At 46.7% G+C, this 17,154-nt stretch overlaps 1 protein-coding gene across 1 annotated transcript in view; it reads right to left on the reverse strand.

Moving 5' to 3' along the window:
* The window catches only part of WDR19 (WD repeat domain 19), a 3,663,919-nt gene that overhangs the window by 3,290,708 nt on the left and 356,057 nt on the right, over positions 1-17,154 (reverse strand). The window contains exon 6 of the mRNA XM_044062937.1: positions 5,720-5,835. Coding sequence (XP_043918872.1) covers positions 5,720-5,835 — 116 coding nt within the window. The remainder of the gene's footprint in view (positions 1-5,719; positions 5,836-17,154) is intronic.

A 17,154-nucleotide genomic window follows, 5' to 3' on the forward strand; every position in this document is an offset into this window, starting at 1 on the left:
TCTTTTTATGACAGAGCAATAAGGAGCACAGTCTTCCAAGTCATGAACTGTAAATCAGCCTGATGAGCGAACTGTACATCAGTCTGATGAGCCGGTTCAAAAGGAGATATTGTTAACTCTTCCAGTACAAAGTTAAGTTCCCAAGAAGGTGTCACTTGTTTCCTGGGTGGTTTAGATGCAGTTTTTTTTTGAATGCTGATCTGGAATCCTAGATTTATAAAGAGATTGCTTACCCATGTAAGAAGCTCCTGACACTTGGAGAAAGTGATGAGTACAGGGGGACGATGACCTCCCTTGATCTAGATGTGAATCCCTTCATGATCAGGTGGGCAATGTAGAAGGTTTTCCTAACTACTTTAGCAACATGAGTGTCAAACGAAAGGCTACTGTCAACCTGGGTCCCCAGATCCCTGATGACTTCTTCTGTGCTCAGTGGATTGCCACCTATATGGTAGCTAGGGGTAACCTTGTTTTTCCCGAAGGGTATGACTATGCATTTCTTGGCATTTAACTTAAGGCCATGGCTCTGGCACCAGTTATCCGTTTCTGTGAGGCCCTTCTGAAGGATATCTGTGTCAGATGTGTTTTCGACTATGGTGCCCAGTTTGCAGTCATCTGCAAACTTTGTCAGCCATAACCCTCCTGCTTGCTTGTACTTCAGAAAAGTAGATGCCGAACAAGAGTGGGCCCAGGACTGAGCCCTGTGGGACACCACTTGTGACAGGCTTTGAGTCTGACATGGCTCCAGCGACTCTGACCCTGTGGGTTCTGTCACTTAGCCAGTTTGCAACCCATCTTGTGATGTATGGGTTTACATTCAAGCTGATGAGTTTTTCGAAGATACCTGAGTGGGGTATTGTGTCGAAGGCCTTTGCCAGGTCAAGGTAGGCTGTATGGACTGCCTTTCCCTCATCAATGGCCTTGGTGACTGTCTCGAAAAAGTCAACCAAGTTTAAAAGGCATGATCTGCCTTTGACAAAGCCAAACTGGGTTGGATCCAAAGTCTGCAAGTTCCCTATGTCTTTATTTATGAGTTCCATTATGGTCCTCTCCATGGCTTTGCAGATAAGGCTTGTCAAGCTAATGGGACGGTAATTTCCAGGGTCGGTGGAGGCACCGCCCTTGTGAAGGGGGACCACAGTCGCCAGGCGCCACTCCTTGGGTACGTATCCTGAGGTGAGGCTAAGATTAAACAGCTGTCCTAACTGCGGGTTTAATTCCTCATTGAGTTCATGGAGCACACAGCCGGGGACACCATCCGGTCCCATGGATGCTGTGTTTTTGCTTTGGAGAGAGCAGTTCTCACCTGGGCGTTGGAGATGTTTGGGGCTACAATCCTCTGGTATAGATATCTCTCCTTTGGGGAGAAGTTTGCACTGAACCTGTCAGCCAGTATGTTGGCAATGTGTGTAGGTTCAGTAATCTTCACATCATTTTGAACTAATTCTGAGCATATCTGGGAGTTTCCTCCTAGGTTTCTAACATAGCTAAAGAAGGCCTTATGATTGTCTTTTGAGTCCTTGGCGATTTTTCTCTCAAAATTTGCCTTGGATGATTTTATGAGAGCTCTTAGTTTTTTACTTATAATGATCAAAGGTGTCTTACCTTTCAAGGATTTTGCTCTATCTTATAGTAGCTTCCTCCTTTTGTTGTAGAGCTTGTTTATGGCTGGGGTCCACCAGACTGGACGCTTGCCTTTGGTACAAAGAGTCTTAGTTTTGTTTGGGATTGCCTGATCCATGCAGTCCTGTAGGTGCTGGTAGAATGCATTTGTAAGTGATTCAGCAGTTTGAGTAATGTTACCACTGGCTCAGGGGCCTTAAAGGAGACCACACTAGTTTTTAGAAGTGTGAAGTCGGCTTTTGAGAAGTTTTTCACTGTGGTCTTTTTATTTCAGGTGGGGCGGGATGAGGACCTCCAGCGAGATTAGTTTATGATCTGATCTCACCAGTGAGGGGTATACTTCCGGTGTTGAACATTGTGATCCCATGTTCGTGATGATGAGATCAAGTATGTTTTCTCCTCTTGTGGGGATGGTGACTAGTTGTTCCATGGCATTTGAGTTTATGAACTCCAGGAACCTTTGGGCTAGAGTGTTTGGGCTTGAGTAGTGTTCCCAGTCTATATTAGGGTAGTTGAAGTCACCTAGTATGATGGTGTTTGGAGATACATTTATCCCTCCAATGTTTTCAGGAAGGCCATGTGAGGTTCCTGAGTTTGAGAGGGTGGCCTGTAACATGCTACAAATTGCAGAGCAGTCTTGCCTATGGTTAATTGCACCTGGATGGTCTCCGATGCATCGTGCGTTGCCACCAACCTTGAGGTGTGGGTGTCCTTTATGAATATGGACACCCTCCTTTCTTGGTGTTGTCCGGATTTTGGGGCCGGAACGCATGATATGAGGTGAAACCTGATAGTGCTGGGGTGCTCTCAGGAGCCTTGAACCAGGTTTCTGTCACAGCACAGACATCGATGTTCTCCATACTGAGAAGGGCCTCGAGTCGTGCATCTTGAGATTGAGACTTCTGGCATTGAGCAGCATTACCCTTAGTTTTTCCTTTTTGTGTTCTAGGGTGGTAGGTTTAGAATTTGAGCCTTGCCTAAAAAGGCACTATGGGGGTGGCAGAGCCTTTGCCAATATCCAGAAGCCTGGGGTGACAGGTGCAAGCCATCCCTTGCGAAGCAGCGTGGCTTGTCCAGCATGTCATCCCAGGCAGATAGACATTGGATCCCCTTTGAATGACACCAGAATTTAAGCCAATTATTAAAGCTGATCATCTTATCACTGTATTGTGGCATCATTCTAGGTGAAGGTAGGATACTGCTCAAGGTCAGGGTCATACCTGCCTGGGCTACATAATCAGAGAGCTCCTCAATGTCTCTTTTCATGTAGTCCAAGGAGGTACGTCTCAGGTCGTTGACACCAGCGTGGACAATGACTGAGTCGTACTTGTACCTGCTGTTGACAGACCTGAGTGCTTGCGTTATGTGGCGGATTCTAGCGCCCGACAGGCAGCTTACTGTGACCTTCTCCTTACTCAGTCAGTGTGTCTGACTATGGAGTCACCTATGACAAGTATGTTTGGTGTTGTATTTGGCCTTAAGGGCAGTGACTGCTTTGCACACTGATTTTGTTGTTTATGTGTTGTTTGTGTGGTGTATTGAGTTTGCAGTTGCTTGGGTGTCTGCTTTGGAGGCCTCTGCTGTTTAGGTAAATTTTTACTCAGAGCCTCCGAGTATGTCTTAGTGTGTTTATGTGTTTGATTCAGTGGTGTGGTTGAGTTATGTGAGACTGGTATTGTGGTGTGTGTAGTTGCCTTCTCCTCCTGCCTGGTCTTGCCAGTCCTGAGTTGAGAGAGCTCAGCCTCCAGTCTGGCTAAATAGCTGCATCTCTCACAAGTGTTAGTGTTACGTGGGAGGAGGAGAGGGTTGTCCGTGTACATGAGGCAATTGTAACATTGCCTCAGAATTCCCAGATTCACCAACTGGGCAGGAGAGGACGCCAGCATCTGACCCTTCGACATGCTAGAAAGAATTATGAGTTGGTATGAGACAGAAAAGTAGTGGGCTTAGCAGGGAAGTGGGCACTCCTGGAGGGTTTTGCTAGTGAGAGATTTGTATAATATAGGAGTGCTTGACCTGCAAAGAGAATGCTTATAAGACAAGGGATATGCTTATAAGACAAGTGCTGAGCTTTTTGAGAAGAAAAAGCTATTTGGAACAAGTGCTGCACTTTTTAGTGTATGTGTAAACTGTTTAGGTTCCTAACAGAGCAGTTCTAAGGGAAAAATTGAAGAACAGACTTTCTGGAGCCAGAAAGAGTTTAACCTTGTTTAACCGGGCGCTGCCGATGCTGCTCTAGTGGCAACTCCGGCTAAAGCACGTTAAAGCGTGCTTGGTAGCAGGGGCTGGAAAGAAGCAGGAATAGACCCAAAGGGACAATAAAACTACAGTTTCAAGTCAGTAACCACCTCACGGGGGCAGGGAAGCTGCTCAATGTTATTCACTGCCACTGATCAACAGAGAGACCCTCCTTCAGCCCAAGCAAAAATGGCCTCACAGAAACTTTCAAACAGTTCAGGAACAGCAAGCCTGTAACTGAACTTTTTAACTCTCAGAAAAGTGGGAAAAAGCAAGATTTTTTTTGTTTTTGTTTTTTACAGAGATAGCAGAGGTTCACAAGTAATATCAAGTTATAACAGTGCAGTAAATGACCCCACACAAGAGTGCTAGGTCAAGGACAGAATATATGCAAGTTTTAAGAAAAAAACGATTTAAAATTAAGTGCAAACAGGAAATTCAGCAAACAGCTTTTGGTTGTGCTCTAAATACAGCTACTAATACAGAAATCAAGTTTAACAAGCCAGAAAATGCTCAAGCTAGGCAGCTATGCAGAAAAACGTAGCAAATAAACAGAGAAAAAATACTTAAAATCTCAAAAGTGGCTCCCTTCTTCTCTCAGCGTTTTTTCCTCTTGGAGGGTGCTTCACCAACAGCCAACAAGCCTGTTAATTTAGAAGTACATTATGCAGACTTGTTCACCTGCCTGGTTGAAATTAATGGTGCATACAATGATTCTAATGGGCTGGTTAAAGCTCAGGGTGATAAAAAAAGGTACAAGAAAGAGTACCAAATCCTTTGCGTGCTTGAGATATGAAAAGCTACTAGAGTTACTGATAATAAGCAGATACAGGGAAATGTAACTGAATTAAAGTTGATGTGATACCACATAACTGACTATAAATGGAAAGAGATTAGGTAATCAATGAAATAATTTATCTTGTGTTTTTGTCAAGTGAAAAGTCTGTAAGTATGTTGCTATTTTTACATATTCTAAAACATATTTGCTGTCAATACATATAAGGGAAGTTAAGGGAATGCATCACTGAATGAGGAAGTACATCTTAAATAGGATTAAGATCAAAAAACATTATGTACCAGCCTTTGTTTCCACTTATGTATAATGTGAGAGTCACTGTGTAAAAATACATGTATATTATTTTTTTACGAGTATTAATACATACATTTAAGTATTAATCATTTTACTTTATTTTTCAAACAGGTCAGGCAAGTATATCGCCAAGTTATTCTGAAAAATGTGTGATGAGTACAGAGAAAGTTCCTTACTGGTACACGATAGTCTTGGAATTTTCTTATTAGCACTGTCATTTTAGTTTTCAATACCTCTCTAAAACGGAAAGTACTGAAGGTTTTTAATGCAGCATCAGAATGAAATGAACCTTCTTTGAGCAGTCAACAATTTAGCTCATAGTCAGGAATAACTCTGAATTTTGAAATTAGTTACTTCCAACATTCTGCAAGATTTATGCAAAGGCAAGAGATTTGAGAGTAGTTAACAGTTTAGTTTTGCCCATTCCAATTCCTTGTAATGCTTACTATACAGAAAAAAAAGGAAAAGGGTCCATCATCTGTTACTGTGCATCAAGCAAGCTCCTTTACTATTTGTAACCAGGAAGCAACACATATAAACCATGCCTTTTTACCACATAAACCATGGCACAATATATTGCATATTAAGTCATGATGGTTCGTTACACACACACACACACACACACACACACACACACACACACATTATTACAAAAGACTTGGGTTAAACACCAGTCTATAATTGGGTTAAACAACAGTCTATAACACAATCTCTTTTTGTTAAACTGGGCCTTAAATATACCAAAAAATTATTCATTTTTGCACTGACCTGTCTTATGGTATCTCCTTCCTGGTTGCTGATTGTTACCGTTCTATCCTCACTGCCAAGTGCAAGTAAGTTCTGCATACTCCAGCAGCCACAAGTGATCCTCTTTGTGTGCTTTCCTATGCAAGATGAAAAGATATGCATCAGTTCCATTTCCCCAAACTTTTCATTTATTCCCTTCTTCTTTTTCCAACATCCACTGTATCCATTACAGGGGTCATGGGGCAGGAGGACCCATACTTGCAAGCAAAGGTACTATGCAGAGAAACCAATCTTAGATGCAAAGTCAGTGAACCTCAGGGCACACAAACACATGAGCACGTGTGCGGGAACACACACAACCTAGGCAATTTGGCAGATTACTAATTTACTTGTGTATGTCTCTGGAAAATGGGAGAAAACTGAAGACCTACATGAAAACTCACACAGACATAAGTAAGACATGAAAGAAGTCAAGCCAGACACAAACAGAAATAAGAAGTTATGTACTCACCATAACGTTCCATCTGAGTAGGTAAACTTCATTTGTTAGCAATCTTTGGGAATCGGATCTGACCTCGGATCCGAGCCGGCAGTTTTCAACAGCTTTAGATCCGAGCTCCAAGCTCCTCCCCTACCCATAATCCCCTGCCAACCCTGACTGACCTCAGATCAAGTTTGCCCAACAGCAGAAAACTGCTAGCAATGACTAATTCCAAGATAAATGGGTAAAACCCATGGACCTGAGTATAAGAACATTTACAAGTGAGGAGGCAGGAGGGAGGGACGGTTGCTAACAAATGAAGTTTACCTACTCAGATGGAACGTTATGGTGAGTACATAACTTCTTAATCTGAAGTAGTTAACTTCATTTGTGTAGCAACCTTTGGGACAGAGTCCCCAGCTACCTGAACCTTGGGCGGCCTTTATGGAAGGATGTTCCGGAGTACTGCAGAGCCAAAGGATGCTCTCCCTCTGGAGATAATGTCGAATTTGTAGTGATTGATAAAAGTGTGAGATGAAGCCCAAGTGGCTGCTGAGCAAATATCATCCAAAGAAACTCTAGCTCTGAAAGCCACAGAGGTAGACATAGATCGAGTAGAGTGGGCATGGACTCCATGAGGTGCGGGCCTGCCCGAACTGTCGCATGCTAAAAGGATGCACTGTAAAATCCATCTAGAGAGTGTGACGTTTGATACAGGTTTACCCAAGTTAAATTTGGCAAAGGAGACGAACAACTGGTCGGATTTCCTATGACCAGATGTCCTGTGGATGTAGAAGCGAAGTTGTCTATGCACATCCAATGAATGTAATTTGTATTCCCCTTTGTTATGGTAGTTAGGAAAAAGGACCGGCAAGTTGATGGACTGGTTAATACTTGACTCAGAGGCAACCTTGGGAAGAAAGGAGGGATTGGTCCTGAGGTAAACTCTATCCTTGTGAAAGGTCAAGTAAGGGGGTTTTACACATAGGGCCTGTAGTTCAGAGACCCTTCGAGCCGAGGTGATAGCGACAAGAAAGGCCGTTTTCCTTGATAAGAATTTAAGATCTATGGAGGCTGCAGGCTCAAATGGGGGAGCTGTCAAGGCCTGAAGCACCAACGTTAAACCCAAGGAGGGACAACCTCCTTCACTGGGGGTCTGAGCAAAAAGGTGCCCTTCAAAAAGGTCTTACACAATTTCGTGGTGATCAAAGGGCCCAATTAATTTCCAACGTGATAATGAGAGATAGCTGCTAGTTGGACCTTGACTGTGAAGGAACTAGCTCCTTGATGAAACAGTCCTGACAGAAAGTCTAATGCAGCGGGCAGAGGAGCTGTAAAAGGATCCAAATTTTGGTGTTCCTCCCAAATGGAGAAACGTTTCCATTTGCTGCTATAGATCTTTCTAGTAGAAGGCTTGTGCGCAGCTACTAGAATGGTTTTAACTGGGGAAGAGATACCGGGAGTCCTAGCTATGAGTGGAACTGGAGCAGCCAAGCCGTGAGCTTGAGGTTGTCCAGGTTCGGGACTGGGAGATCTAGGGGGTGGGATATTAGATCTGGCCGGGGATCCAGAAACCAAGGAGGATTCACGAGATGAGACCAAAGGTAAGGGAACCAGGTTTGACGAGGCCAAAACGGGGCAATGAGGATTATCCTGCTCCCCAATTGACTGGCTTTCTGAAGAAACTTCAGCATTAGAGGAAGAGGAGAGTAAGCATAAAGAAGACCGGGAGGCCAAGCATGCACCAGAGCGTCTCTCGGGGGTTCCCCGGAGGGGGAAATGAGAACGAAGTAGTCGTAACATTTTGTGTTCGAGGGAGAAGCAAAGAGATCGCAACAGGGTTGACCCCATTTGGCGAAGATCCAATTCGCTATCTCGGGATTCAGAGACCACTCGTATGGTAACAGGATGGTGCGACTTAGTTTGTCTGCTAGGATGTTGGACTGTCCCGGAATGTGCATTGCTATGAGAAAGCGGTTGGTGGAGACAGCCCATTCCCACACTCTCATGGCCTCTCGACAGAGTGGGTAAGACCTGGTTCCCCCTTGTTTGTTGATGTACCAGACAACCGACATGTTGTCTGTCTGAATCGCAATCGTTCCTACGGGAAGAAGGTCCTGAAGTGCTTGCAACGCTAACAGCACTGCCCTCATCTCTAGGACATTGATATGCAGTGAGGTCTCCATGAGGTCCCACGTGCCTTGGACTGTCCTGCCCGAACAATGTCCCCCCCACCCTAGGCGGGAGGCGTCCGTGGTCACTGTGGCTACAGGAGGGGTCATAGAAAAGGGGCGTCCTTGCTGAAGGTCTGGAGATTGGAGCCACCATAGGAGGGCCCTCTTGCAGGCCCTGCTGAGGGGGATGGGATGGATCAGAGGGTAGTGAAGAAGGGACCACTGGACCTGGAGGGTCCATTGTAAGACCCTCATGTTCAAACGTGCCATTGGCAATAGGTTGATCGCTGCCGCCATCGAGCCAAGAGCCCTCAGGACCAATTCCGCCGGGGGAGCTGGAGACTGTAGAATGGCCTGCACATGTAGCCTCAGGGATAGTAGCCGGTCTGTGGTCAAGAAAGCTAGGAGCTTGTTTGTGTCCAATCTGGCCCCTATGAAGTCTATAATCTGAGTCTGAGTAAGAGACGACTTCTCTATGTTGATAGTGATCCCCAGCCAGGGAGCTAGACGGAGAAAGTAGTTTCTGGCTGAACAGAGTAGATGCCTTGGGGCGGTCAGGAGCCAGTCGTCCAGGTACGGGAAGACCTGAATTCCCTGGAGCCTCAGGTGGGCCGCTATCGCTGCTAACACTTTGGTGAACACCCTAGGGGCTGTGGTGAGACCAAAGGGGAGGACCCTGAATTGGTAATAACTGGCTCCTAGCCGGAAGCGGAGGAACCTCCTGGATCGCCTGTCCATCAGAATGTGGTAGTACGCATCCTTAGGTCTATAGAGCACTTCCAATCGTTCTCCCAAGAGGGGGAGAATGGATTGAAGAGTGACCATGCGGAACTTCTCTTTGGTTACTGACAGATTCAGGGAAGAAAGGTTGAGGATTGGTCTTAAGTCCCCAGTCTTTTTTTGGCACCAAGAAGAACCTGGAGTAAACCCGGACCCGCACTGGTCTGGGGGGACGTGTTGGATGGCTCTTTTTCCCAGCAAATGTTGGATTTCCATTGCTGCGGCCTCCCTCTGATCGGGTGGGACATCGGGGAGGTATCTGGGGGTGCATGGGTAATGAGAGAAGGGAATCTGGTATCCTCTGGATATGATGCGAAGCACCCAGTGGTCTGTCATGATGGACTCCCAAGCTGCTGGGTGCTTCGAGAAACGCCCCCCGACTGCCTCCAGAGTGGAGCAGTCAGGCAACCCCTCAGGGGTGTTGCGTGGGTTGGTCCGAGAAGGGTTCTCTGGATCCAAAGTTCCGCGGGCCCCCTCTGCCTCTAGGGCGGCATCCACCCTGCCCTCCTCTTTCGCGGAAGGGCTGGGAATCCTGAGCGGAATGGGACTGTTGCGACTTCCGGAACCACATCTTCTTCTGTCCCTTTTGGTTCTTAGAAAAGGACCTCTGGGGAGCAGAGAAGTGGACTCCGACGGCAGACAACGTCTTCCCGTCCTTTTCGCTCTGGACCAAGGTATCTCACACGGTTTTGCCAAAGAGGGCAGAACCATCAAAAGGGGCATTAGCGAACGACGCCTTGAAGGGTTCTGCGAAATCACAGTGTCGGAGCCAGGCCTGACGTCTCATAACGAGGCCCGCTCCCTCGGCTCTAGCGGCTCCTTCCGTGGCATGAGACAGAAGCCGGATAGAGGTGTTAGATATGGATCGTAGAGTGGCCATCTGGGTGGAGTGCAATTGTTTGTCCTCTGCCGACATGGACTCGGGGGGCAACGCAGCATACTCTTTAATAAGGTTCCTCTGCAGTCGGAGCATGTGTGCCATGTAGTTCAGTGACCTCACCGAGAAGGTCGCTGAACTAAACACCCGCTTCCCTAGGCAGTCCATCGACCAAGACTCCTTGCTCGGGGGATGAACAGAGGGACTCTCCTGAGCAAGTTCCCTCTTGGTGGCCGCCGCCACCAACATGGCATCTACTGGGGGACCCTTACCCCAGTGTGACTTGTCAGGGGGTGGGCTAAGGATCTTGTCCTGGCGCTTGGGAACTGGCTCCACAGTGTCCAGTAGTGATCAAATCTACCAGGGGGTTGGCCGGAGGGGACACCCAAGAGGTAGACGGGCCTGCTTCAAACGCCTCCAGGAACACGGATTCGTCCGAGGTAGGCTTTGGGGCAGACCACCCCCACCTTTATTCTGAGCATCTCCATGATGTCACCAAATGAGACATCTTCGGGTGGTGATCTTGGGGAGCCTTCCCCTTCCTCCAAATCAGTGTCCTGAGTCAAGGACTCGGGGGAGTCCAGGTGCCTCCTCTTGCACCTTCGCTTGTGAGGGACCTCCTCGGGGGGGCTGTCCGAGGAGGTCTCACCAGCAACATCTTGTTCCACTGGAACTACCTGGGACGTCAAAGCAGGCTGTCCCTGGGGCCGGGTGATGGAAGCCGCCCAACTGAGAAGGAGTGCAGGGTGGAGCCGTGGCAAGGGTCGGGGGCCTGGAATCCCTCGACAGAACCCTCTCCACCATGTTGAATGCCGAGGGAGAGCTGCTCTCTCTGGGATCCGAAAGCAGACTCTCCCTCGGATCCGACGGACGGATCGGGGCCGGCGACGAAGCGATCGGATCCGAAGGACCAGCATGCTCCGACCCAGACGGAGCCGAAGGCATACCGATACCGCCGGATCCAAAGCTCAGCCCTCGGCTCCGAGAGCTCGAATCCAAAGAAAATGGACCCGACAGACTCGAGGGAAGTGCCAGTGCCGAAGTACCCGAGACTATCGGCGCAGACACACCCCCGGCTCCAAGGCTGCCCGGCTCCGAAGACTCCGAACCCGGGAAACGGGACGGAGAAGGAGCTATTGGGCAAAGAAGGGGGTCGAGCTCCCCCCTGGGAGGGGGGGGGATGCAGGAGCACTCCCATCTGCAGTTGGGCCTGGAGGAATCTTCTCATCATCTGGTCCAAATCTGCATCTGTGAGACTTCTTGTGGATCTCGACGAGGCCACCGAGGCGGGGTGGGAATGTCGCCTCGATGACCTCGACGGAGATCGGGTCTTCTCCTCCTCAGGACCCGGTGAAAAGCACGGGGACCGGATCTGAGAAGGAGGAGAACCAGAAGACCTGGAGGGAGAAGACCGTTTAGCCGGGGGGGGCCGAAGCGGAGGCCTCGGCCCACCGCTTGTGGTGCTTCTCCCTCTTCCTTTCTTTCCTAGCCTCCCTCTCCTCCGAGCCTAAGGTGGGAGGTTGAGTCCTGGCCGGGGAGAGGGAAGCAGGAGTGGCAGCCGCTGCAGCCGCTGCGGGAGCCACGGAAGGACCGGAGGTAGAAGCCGAGTCTGGAGGCAGAAAATCCGCCAGAATCAGCTTAGGCCTCCGGTCCTTAAGTGCCCTGTGGTTGAACGCTGCACAAATGGTACAACCAGAGGACAGGTGTTCAACCCCAAGCACACACGAGTGTGGCCATCCGCTGGGGACAGCTTATGGCCACACTCGGTGCACTTAGAGAACATTAACTTTGGGGCCTCAGACATACTGAGAAAGTAACCCACACACACAAGGCCCCAAACACACACACACAACACTGACGGAACCACGAAGGTAGGGGAAGGATAACTAGAATTAATGTAAACCAAGAGAGTTTAGACTATAAGGGGGTTAAACACACTCACACCAAAAATTACAGAAAAGGATTTAAAAAAGTTAAATTTTTTTTCTCATGAAGAGACGAGAACACCAGGAGACTCAGGATCAAGTTGCTGAACGAAACCGCGGCAAACTAGATGTGGGGTCAGTCAGGGTTGGAAGGGGATTATGGGTAGGGGGAGGAGCTCGGATCAAAAGCTGTTGAAAACTGCCGTCTCGGATCCGATTCCCAAAGGTTGCTACACAAATGAAGTTAACTACTTCAGATTCAGTATTTTGAGACAAAAAAAAAAAAATACTAGAAGCATGGATGTGTTGCTCTTAATACACATATATAATTTTAATTTTGAGTTTTTCCAAAGTAAACAAGTCCACATCCAATATATATTTCTCTCTAAATTATGCAATGCTTCCTTTCAGCAAACTATTTTTAGAAAAAAAAAACAATTTGTTAAGGGAGTGGGAGTGAGGTCTGGCATCCTCACTAAATGCTCCTTATTAAGATCATTCCATAAATGACATGGCAAGAATTAACAGCGAGCCAGTCCACCACACAACTATATTACCAGAACTACAGATAACATTTGCACTATTTTTTTGTTAAGTAAAATTGGAATGTACCTACTTGCTGCCCACTTAAAACATGCATTAATGCCTTGGGGGGGGGGGCAGCACGAGTGGGTATAGTTGGGAGTTATATAATCCCATTTGTAAAAATTGCAGGGGAAAACTTGTGCAGGTAGGCTAAAAGTTAAAAATGTCATTATACCTAGTTTAAAAAAATAAATCAGCAAAAGCTTGAGAGATAAGCAGCACTTCTCCTTGACTAAAGTAAAATTATAACAGAAGAACCAGCAGACAGAAAGAATCAACAGTTCAGTAGTATTTCATTTTAACAGCACACTGCAAGTATTTCATATAGCATTAGCTTATCAAGTGTTGATAACACTGGCAGTTTCTAACAGTTGATTAATACGTTAACATATGTCAAAGAAAAGAGAGCATACTATTCATAAAACTAGCACTGTCTCTTCTGTCAGATAACAGTATTTTTGTACCTACCATAAATGTAGATGTCCGATAGGTATGCATCTGCAGTCATAACATATGGGTTGTCCTGCCTCAGGCAGCCCTTCGGTCAGCCGGATTCCAAAGTCTGGGTCTGGCCTCGGCTGATGTCGCACTTCACCCGACGTCATAGCTCCTGGGCTATAAAGGCATCAGCCGACACCATTTTCCTCAGTGTTTCTTGCCCCAGATGCCAAGTGCCCTCTAGGAAGGCTAAATTTGGATAAAAGTAGAAAATTCCAAACAGTAGAAATCAAACAGTATATATACATATATACATACAAACAAATACACCATAATAGATTCCCCCAGCTAGCTAAGAAAGGGGTAAGTACCCTAGGAATACACAGAGGGGAAGGAGGGAGGGTAATCCTGACTGCAGATGCGTACCTATCGGACACCTACATTTATGGTAGGTACAAAACTGTACTATCTCCTTCAAGGATGCATCTGCAGTCATAACATATGGGTAGAATACCATAGCCAAACTGGGGGAGGAGGCACTAAGATAATGATGGTGTAGTTAAGATCCCTTGTAAAACTGCAGTTGCAAAACCTGCTCGGGATCTGGAGTATAAAGGAAGATTGTAATGCTTGGCAAATGTATGCACGGAGCTCCAAGTAGCAGCTTCTAAAATGTCCTTGGTAGCCACCCCTCGAAGGAAAGCTGTAGTGGTGGCTGTAGCTCTTGTGGAGTGAGGCCTGATATTTTCAGGAGTTGTTTTTCCATGAAAAGAGTAGCAGAATCGAATGCAATTTCCTATCCATTTTGAAATTGTCTGTTTGGAAATTGCTTTTCCTTGCACTCCTGTTGCATATGCTACCAGAAGCTGGTCAGTTTTTTTGCTGGTCTTAGTTCTGTCCAGATAGTAGCGCAGTTGTCTGTGTACATCCAAGGTGTGCAGTAGTTTTTCCCCCCTGTTCTGTGGGTTAGGGAAGAACGTAGGTAAATGAATAGCTTGGTTCAAGGATATCCTGGATACCACCTTTGGCATGAAAGTAGGATTGGTTCTCAGAGACACTCTATCCTGGTGAAAGATAAGGAAAGGCTGCACTGCCATTAATGCCTGTAACTCGGATACCCTTCTTGCTGAAGTGATTGCTAGAAGGAAGGCAGTTTTCCAAGATAAGAACTGTAAGTCTGCTGATGCTGCTGGTTCAAAATGGGGAAGTGTTAATTTTTCCAGCACAAAATTGAGATCCCATGCAGGCAGAGGTGGTTTCCTTGGAGGTTTTACATTTTGATCCCTCTTAAAAATTGTCTGAGGAGAGGGTGAGAGAAGATAGGAGGATCCATGTTGTACTCTGCTGAAATTGCTGAAGCATGAATCTTAATGGAAGAATAGGACAGGCCATTGTGGAACAGTTCTGCTAAGTATTCTAGGATGTGTGCTAGGTTTGCCAGTGTGACATTTGTTCCCTTTGATGCACTCCAAATGAGGAATCTCTTCCATTTGGCTGAGTATGTTTTCCTTGTGGAGGGTCTGCGAGCCTCCAGGATAATGTCCTTGACCCTCTGAGATAAAACAGGATGGTTTTGTTTTATGCAATTTTCCAGGCAGTTAGCTGCAGCGTTTTCAAGTTTGGATGCAGGGTCTTGTAGTTGTTCTGCGTTAGAAGTAAAGGCCATAGAGGTAGAGGCCATGAGTTCGTCCAAGACATGCTTCTCAGTAGTGGGTACCAATGCTGCCTTGGCCAATCTGGAGCTATCAGAATTACCTTTGGCTGTTCCTCCCTGATCTTCAGTAGAACTTTGTACATCAATGGGAGAGGTGGAAAGGCATAAACTGTCAGGGCCTTCCAGCTGAAAGAAAGGGAGTTCACCCTCCAGGCTTGAGGGTGGTATTCTCTTGAGCAGAATTTCTTCAGTTGGTGGTTGAGTGGGGAGGCGAACAGGTCTATCTCCGGCATTCCCCAATTCTTTGTTATGGTTTTGAAGATGTATGGATGCAGCATCCATTCATGAGCATCCGTGGTAGTTCTGCTTAAGCTGTCTGCTAGTGAATTCTCTTTTCCTGGTACGAATCTGGCCTGCAGTTGAATGTTGAGATTCAGGCCTAGGTTCCTCAGGTCCATTGCCATCCGGCATAGAGGGTAGGAATGCGTGCCTCCCTGTTTGTTGATGTACCACATGACTGTGGTATTGTCCGTCCTTATCAGCAGGTGTCCTTGCTGGAGGAATGGTTTGAATGCCTCAATTGCATGCTTCACTGCCAGCATCTCCTTTAGATTTATGTGTAGATTCAGCTGGTCTTGGGACCATGGGCCTTGGATACACTTGTCTTCCATGTGTGCCCCCCAGCCTAGGTCTGAGGCGTCCGTGGTGATGGTCTGCCTTGGTTGTGGTTTGTGGAAAGGCAACCCTCTGTTGGTCTGGCAGGCCTGAGCCCACCACAGGAATTCTTTTTTCAGGCATGGAATGATTGTTATTATGGTTTCTAGACTGTGTCTGTGTTGAGACCATACATTTCTTAGGTACCATTGTAATTTTCTCATATGCAGCCTGGCATGTGGGACCAAGATTATGCAGGATGCCATGTAACACAGGGCCTGCAGGACTTTCCTTGCAGTAAGCTGAGTTTGTCTTGTCAATGCCATGAAGTAGATTGGTAGTTGCTTTTGTTTTTCTTCTGTGAGAAAAGCCATCTGAGTTATTGTGTCCAGTTCTGCACCCAAAAATGTTATCCTTTGGGATGGCACTAGTCTTGACTTCTGTATGTTGACCGTGTATCCCAAAGCTTGCAGCAGTTGTATGACATAGGCTAAGTCCTTTATTATTTTTGTCTTGTTGTCCGCTTGTATTAGGCAGTCCTCCAGGTATGGGTAGATTTGAATTCCCTGAAGCCTGCAATGTGCAATTACTGATGCCAGGCATTTCGTGAATACTCTGGGCGCAGTAGATAAGCCAAAGGGCAATGCTGAGAATTGATAATGCTCTGATCCTGCAAGAAATCTGAGGTGTCTTCTGCAATCTGGTCATATAGGGACATGCAGGTATGCCTCCTTGAGATCTAGAGTCACCAGCCAAGACTCCTTGCCCAACATGGGAAGAAGTTGCTGTAGGGTCAGCATCTTGAATTTTGGTACAATGAGATATGTGTTCAGTGCGGACAAGTTGAGAATAGGCCTCCATTGAGTTTCTTTTCTTGGTACAAGGAATAGTCTGGAGTAAAATCCTTGGCCTTGTTCCATAGATGGTACTTTTTCTATTGCTTTCATCCTTAGTAGGTTGATGATTTGTTTTAGAGCCTCTGACTTCTGGCTTGGTGGAAGGTTTGGCATTCCTCTCTTTCTTGGTAAAGTGTGGAAGTGAAACCTGTAGCCTTTGTCTATTGTTTGCAAAGTCCATTTGTCTCCTGTAATGCAATGCCAGTTTTTTGAAAATAAGGCTAGCTTTCCGCCCAAGGGTGCTTCCAGTTGTTCCCTGGTAGGCGGAATTAGAGCCAAGTCATTGTGTCTGTCCTGTGGAAGTGGTTGCAGTCGCAGCTGTGGCGGTACTCCTCTGGTTGGCAGGCTGCCACTGACGACCCCTGTAGGCACCCCTTGATTGACCTCTGCCTCTTGGCCTATTTCTGCCTCTCTGTGCTCTGGAGGTGTCTGGAAAGGACCAATTCTTTGAAGGCCAATTTCTGCTGAACCTCGGAGGTTGGACCTGCAGAAAATCCTTGACTGTTTGCACAGATTTTGCTTTTTCTTCCACTTTCTTTAGAACCTCCTGTGCAGGGGAGCCAAATAAACTTTGTTTCTCCATAGGGGCATCTAGGAGTTTAGACTTAACATGGTCTGGCAAGGATTGCTCTTTTAGCCAGGCATGCATTTGAATCACTGCTCCAGTCATAGCTGATCTAAATGAAGCCTCCAGTGCATTATAGCCACATTTTAAGAAATGATTACTGACCTGCTGAGAGTTGTGTACCAAATCCTGAAGGGACTTACGGTCTAAAGGTTCAGGAGAGGAAAGCTTTTTATTCAGCTGATCTAACAAAAATTCCTGGTACTGTATCATGTGAAATTGACAGTTTAAAGCCCTGGCAGAAAGAGTAGCAGATGTATAAACCTTTTTACCCCATCTCTCTAATGCTCTTGATTGTCTTTCAGAGGGTAGGGGTTTTTTGGCAGAGGCAGCTGCAACACCCTTAGGGCCCTGAGAAATGGTTTCT

This window comes from Protopterus annectens, chromosome 2.part1 (genome assembly GCF_019279795.1).
Source record: "Protopterus annectens isolate FY-2018-M chromosome 2.part1, PAN1.0, whole genome shotgun sequence".
NCBI classification, from domain to species: Eukaryota; Metazoa; Chordata; order Ceratodontiformes; family Protopteridae; genus Protopterus; species Protopterus annectens.